The following is a 6,163-nucleotide window of genomic DNA, read 5'->3' on the forward strand; positions in this document are numbered from 1 at the left end:
GTTGGACTAAGTAGGCAATTCGAAAATAATTATCTTTAAGGCTTCATTTGGAACGACTTTCTTCTTATTTTCTAAAACAGATTTCTATTACAAAAATTTCTTGAAATTGAAGTTTTTGCACTAAAAAGTCGTTTTAGAAAGCAATACGAAAGTTGTCCCAAACAAAATCTAAATTTTCGTAGATTTGCTTATCTGATAAGTTTTTTTTACAAAAGAAAATTATATATTTTTTCAATGAAAATAATCATTTCTAATTTATTTATTTCTAGTTAGAAGCAAAATCGGCCATAAAAAACGATTTAAGCCGGTGATATTCTATAGATAAATATCAATTATCCCCCACATGAAGTTTACAAATATTCCAAACGAGTTCTACATTCCTACACTTACAAAATTCTACATGTAAGGGCTTGCAAGTCTCTTCCATATCTATCACCATCACTTCAGCATAACCTACATGTTAGCATTAGTGTTTAAATTAACGGAAGGAACTGACCATTTCACCTACCTTTCTCAGTTCCTCCACAAAATATTCCTGCAAATTAAACCTTATAAAAAAGAAAAAAAAAAACATAATGATCCCTTCCTGCAACCATAAGCCATGTTTAACCAAGCTAATTAAGCGTCATTCCACACAGTGAAAAGAGGAGGCGCCGCCTGGCAATTGCCCATCCCACCACCACCCTGCCTCGCCCCAACCGCCGGCGCTGAATTCACCATCCAACCATTCCCATTCTCGTATCCATTATTCTCCTTCACCACACTATTTGAATAGTAAACATTTCTCCCACTATAAGGATCTGAACTACCCAACATATTCTCGTAGCCACCACCATTAACTCCACCAACAACTTGGCTTCCATCTACCATCATGGAGCTCATTGGTATCACATAGCCACTCCCACCATACATCATTGAGCTTGAAGACCCCCCACTTTGTTGCTCCATTGATGATTCAATACCCACCATATTATGAATTCCGGAAGGTTGGAAAAAATTATGAGTGGTGCTTCCAAGGTGGATTTCTTGCTGCATATCTTGCACGCCATGGCCTAATGTGACTACATCTGGCTCCGGCTTACACCAACCCCTTTGCTGGCCTACAGTATAAGGATAGTGCAACCCTATATGCTGTTGTGGCTGCTGGAAAGCTATGGTTGGCCAACCATAGTGTTGCGAGGAGGCGTAGCCGGCGAGAGCGGCCTCTCTTAGCTGAGAGGCGACGACAATGGAGCTGCTGCTATCATCAGAGCGTTGCCCGTCGATGCTGGATTCCGAGTGGCCGTCAGCGACATCTTTCAAACGCTTCGCCGCACCACCGATGGGAAGGGTGCTGCTCTCCAGTATGCTCTTGACATCGTAGCGGCTCATATCGAAGTTGGTGACGGCATTGAGGCCGCGGAATTTGATGGCGGCGATGTCGTAGGCCTCGGCGGCCTCCTCCTGCGTGCCTTTTTGAAAAAGATAACGTTGATGTCTTATCACTCAAGTGTTGTCTTTCAAAAGTTAGATTTATAGGGAAAATACTGTAACGAGGTGATAAAAAATGGTGCTTACTGAATGTGCCTAAGTAGAGATCCTTGTTTCCTGCTACTCTTCCTATTCTTGCTTGCCATCTTCCATGCTGGTGGTGTCTGCCACATTTGGATAGGATGGAGTCAAGTACATCAAAAGTGAGCAGATATAATTTTAAAAGAGTTAATTGAAAGCATGAAGGTATAATTTTTTTATGTGAGAATTTCTGCACAGTTATAAGATCTATAGCTTCATGATGATCATATATAGTGAGTATTATTAATTTATGATCAATTAAGTTAAACGATGGTTATAAATTTTAACTAAATAATATAATCATATAATCAAAATTATGCTGAAAGTTAAAATACTTAATTAATTTACTTAGATATAAATAAAAACAACAACATTAGTTAATCACTTATAAAATAAATAAGAACTAAATTATTGTTTTCAAAATTATTTGTCTATTAACAAACAATCCATTAACAACTTATAATAACTAAAATTTAGGCAATAATCACAATTATAAGTCCTTTGTTTAAGCTCAATGATCAATATATATATAAATATATACCTTGTCACACCACGGTAAATGGAGGCTCCACGAGAAAAACCACTGCTCTTCCTGTGTCAAAAATACTTAATTTTCAATATTTTTTTTGTTAGAAAAAACATTATATTAAATATATAAATATTCTAACAAAATAATAAATTATAAGTGAAGTATTTTTGTGCAGAGGAGCTACCTCCTGAGGGATGCCACATACTCCTGCCTTGTCATATGCTTCATCTCCTCCAACTCCTTCTCGTAGTTATTAATCTATTAAACCATAAATAAAATGATGATTTTAAGAGTAATTTTAACTATTTAAAGCATTATCTTTCAAAGAGAAATTCAGCACAATATTGTTTTAAAAATCTAAGAAAAAAAATTTACATACAGGAAAATTGGTGGTTGTTGTAGTACCCCAATACTTGAGTGCAGCTAAATCATAAGCCCTTGCTGCCTTTTCCTCCTTGTCATAGCCACCTGCGTCCAAATATAATAAAGTTGGTATATGAGAAAAGAGAAGCAGGTAGGAAAGGAACCTATCAAACTTTGATTCCCTGACCAAATATCCTCAGCAGAAGGTGAAAAAAAAGCTCAGCAATGACATGAATTTTTTGTACACAATGAAAAGAAATTTAAAAGGACAGCATCTTTTGCTTACCCAGGTAGACTGTATATCCAGTTGGAAGATGAGGCCAATTTCCATTACAAGACAATGCCATGAAAGAATAAGCAAATGTGAGAAAGTTAGCTTTGTAGGGTGCAAAATCCTAAGCATGAATATTTCAAAAATCGAAGTATTTATTTTTGTAAGATAAACAATTAGAACCTTAACAAAAAATAGAAATGTTTTTGTAATTTATGAGAATGTATTTACAGGTTGAGATATTTAATGCAAGATCTTTTCAATTTGTTTATGTTCTAAGTGTTTTTCAAGCTTTTTAAGGCTAGAAAAGCTATGCACCTTGTCTTCCCTTGCGGGTTTGTCCCTCTCTTCTGCAGCTGTTATCCCATAGATGTGCTTCATATCTCCCCGTCCACCTATGCCTGTTTCAATGGAGATATGAAAACCTTCAGATTATCTTACATGCCAGAAAAATGTGCTTTGTAGTTTTGTCTTGTATTTGTTAAAACAGGCATTCTATTATCTTTCTGTTTTGATTCTTTTTTTAGGATATTCGCATACAATTATTATTTTTTCTATTAAGTTTGTAATGCTTAGAATTATCCTTCCATTCATTGAAGTATTTCAATTTAAAAAATAAAAATGTTCACATATTCATCAGCCTCCTTTTTAAAATCCAAAATTTTAAAAATGTGGAGATGTTCGTTTAACAGACTACTCACTATATAGGTTATGTAATTAAATATTAATCAATAGTTAAATTTTAAAATGATTCAAAATATCAACTGATCACAACTTTTACTTTTATAGATATATCTCTTAAAATTATAATTAATGTTTAAGCACCAAAAATAACTTTTTTTTGGTAAAAATCTTGGCTTAAATCTCTTTTCTCTAAAGCAATAGTCATATAAAAAAAAGAGAGTTGTGTGATTATAACTTCAAAAAAATGGCTAGTGATGTTAATTTCTTAGTATAATTAAGAAGCTTAAATGATAAATCAAAGACTTAATCACATATTTTAAATTTATTTTACATGTGATTGTAGCTTAAAATTTGATTGCTGGATAATCATAAAGATAAAAAAAAACTGTCAGTAAGACTAAATAATTTCTCATAAGCAAATATGATAGCTCCCAATGAGTAAAAGGTTATCGCTAACTCAAGATCAAAAGTAATATAGCATAAAATATCAAAGTCTCCTCGAACAAAAGCCATGGAAATGAACGAAAATCCTAGTAACTTATAATGTGATTATGAATCTAAATTAATCACTAGTTTCAGTTTCTCTATTTTTTTGTTTACTAACTCAAATTCCTAGAATTCAAACAAAGCCAAAAACAAAAAAACAAAAACATTCCTTCAACAATAAAAACAACAAAAAGCGTCCAAATAACCAATTTGTTCCTTATCTTAGCAATAGAAAGTGTGCATGCCATGGCCAAACCTTGTAACTCCTCGGTAAATTGAAGTCCTTTGCCCAAAAGTATCAATAGACTTCCTCGGCACAGCTTCTATGGCACCACTCTGTGCATCAGTCTTCCCACAATTTCCACCACCCTTCTCCTTCTCCAACAACAAGCTCTCCCCTCCGTCATCGCCGCCGCCGCCAGTCCTCCCCACTGCCACAAGCTGCAAAGCCGAACTTGACTGCGAACCGGTGCTCATCGACAACGCCAAGCTCTGCGACGTTCCACCTCTTCCTCCTCTCACTACAAGAATTTTATCATATTTTGTGATAAAAAAAGAATATATACAACTAAGTAAAACTATTTATGCACATTTTATTAACTGCTGTAAAGAGAAAAACAAATGACTCTTGATATCCTTTTAAAGAGTGCACACATAAGAAAAAAAACCATCCTATATAAGGAAATTTCGACCCCAAAATTTTACTTGAAATTATATGATTTTAGATTAGATTTATAATATTGCTTACTTCCAACATCATCACCACCTTCATTGCCCTCCATCATTGGCCCCGACGGTGCCGGTTGGTTTCTCAACCATGTTTTGATCATCGACAGCCCAATAGAACCATTCCCTCCACCACCAGACGCAACTCCTGGAACTTGTAGCGAGCAGTTTGAATATAAATAATGATCCCCGGCCAAAGATCCGATCTTTGGCTCATGGTCGGAGAATGAGTGGCCGCCGAGAAAATCTTCAAGCTTCGGCTCGTCGACAACAACATCCTCCATGTTTCCACGCTTTCCCCCGCTCGAGTCCACTATCATGGAGAGCTCCGAAGGGGTCCCTTTGAAATCCAAACTCTTTATACTCCAATCTGTAAATTCAAAAGCTTACCACTTTGATAATAAAAAATAAAAAAAAAAAACTAGCTAGGGTTTTGAATATGGTTCATGAAAGTATAAAGATGGCTAAACTAACCGTTAGAAGTGCGGTTAAAGGCTTCAAGGATGGAAAAGGAGCCATCAGGCCTTAGGGTTGGATTGGAGCCATAGCAGTCAGCTTCTTCGGTGGAGAGCGAGTGCTCCTGAGGAGATAGAGAAAAGCCTAGCCAGTTGTTCATAGAAGCCATTTAAAAGATATGTGTGGAAGGATAGAGAGGTGGAGTTGTCGTCTTTTGTTTGAAGATGGAAGCTAGAGAGAGAGGAGGATGAAATTGATAAGTGAGAAGAAGGGAGAACAGTGCATTGGGTTTTGGAAGAGGGGAGGGGAAAAGGTCTGAAGAACCTGAGAGAAAATAACAAATCAAGGGACTTGGACTTGCTTTATTTATAAATATAAATAAGTATATATATTTATTTATATTTATATCTGCAGCCATGGATGGACAAAGGACTATTCAGCAGATTGCTTCTCTCTCTCTTGCTCTAACTGGTAAGGCAGGAGGTGGTAGCCTGGTAGATGACAGGGATGTTAAATTGCTAGGAACAAGAGTTTTTTTTTAAATTAAATACTAACTCAGATGTTCTACTATAGGGCCCTCAGAGAATTAATGCATATAAATTTTGCATTTTTTTTTTGTCCCATTTTTATATAAGCTCAAACATCCTTAGATTATTAGGAATACTGTCAAGGTGAAAAGTGACAATACTATTCTAATTTCGCATCTTTTTTGAAAATATAATATTATTTAAGAAATTAATCAATAGCATGCAAGATTATCTAATTTATTTAATTTATTCATCTGATTTTTGATATTCTTTTATTGATGTAGCCTGTAGAGGTATAAATTATCTACATGGCATAGATCATTAGATCTTCTTGGGTCTGGTTTTTTAGTTGCGTTGCTTTTTAAAATATGATATATAAAATAATTTTAATTGATTCAAAAATACTGTAAGAGCATGCATCTTTTCCCAAAATTCGAGTATGGGCAACACATTTCAAAAATATTTTTTATTTTTTATTTTTTTTTAAGTAACTTAGCACAATATCATGTGATTGTTAAAATGGCCAAATGATAAGTGACCGTTTATGATTGCTCAATTCCTTTAATTTCA

General features: G+C 35.0%; 1 protein-coding gene across 1 annotated transcript; it reads right to left on the minus strand.

Annotated features, from left to right (window-relative positions):
- Positions 1-438: 438 nt before the first annotated feature.
- LOC110103792 (AP2-like ethylene-responsive transcription factor BBM2) lies at positions 439-5,235 on the minus strand. The gene is made up of 13 exons (XM_028698356.1): positions 5,127-5,235; positions 4,633-4,980; positions 4,369-4,390; positions 4,141-4,308; positions 3,033-3,115; positions 2,730-2,738; positions 2,460-2,548; positions 2,265-2,338; positions 2,093-2,143; positions 1,558-1,634; positions 637-1,451; positions 509-535; positions 439-453 (listed from the first exon to the last, which is right to left on the minus strand). The coding sequence occupies exons 1-13, from the start codon at positions 5,233-5,235 to the stop codon at positions 439-441; spliced, it is 1,887 nt and encodes a 628-aa protein (XP_028554189.1).
- Between the last annotated feature and the right edge of the window lie 928 nt (positions 5,236-6,163).

Source organism: Dendrobium catenatum, unplaced genomic scaffold (genome assembly GCF_001605985.2).
Source record: "Dendrobium catenatum unplaced genomic scaffold, ASM160598v2 fragScaff_scaffold_1070, whole genome shotgun sequence".
Taxonomy (NCBI): Eukaryota; Viridiplantae; Streptophyta; class Magnoliopsida; order Asparagales; family Orchidaceae; genus Dendrobium; species Dendrobium catenatum.

Coding starts and splice junctions, on each gene's coding strand:
- LOC110103792 (XM_028698356.1), bottom strand. CDS start 5,235: ATGGCTTCTATGAACAACTGGCTAGGCTTTTCTCTATCTCCTCAGGAG. Junction 4,981..5,126: donor TCCAACCCTAAGGCCTGATG/GCTCCTTTTCCA, acceptor TTGAATTTACAG/ATTGGAGTATAAAGAGTTTG. Junction 4,309..4,368: donor GGAACGTCGCAGAGCTTGGC/GTTGTCGATGAG, acceptor GGCAGTGGGGAG/GACTGGCGGCGGCGGCGATG.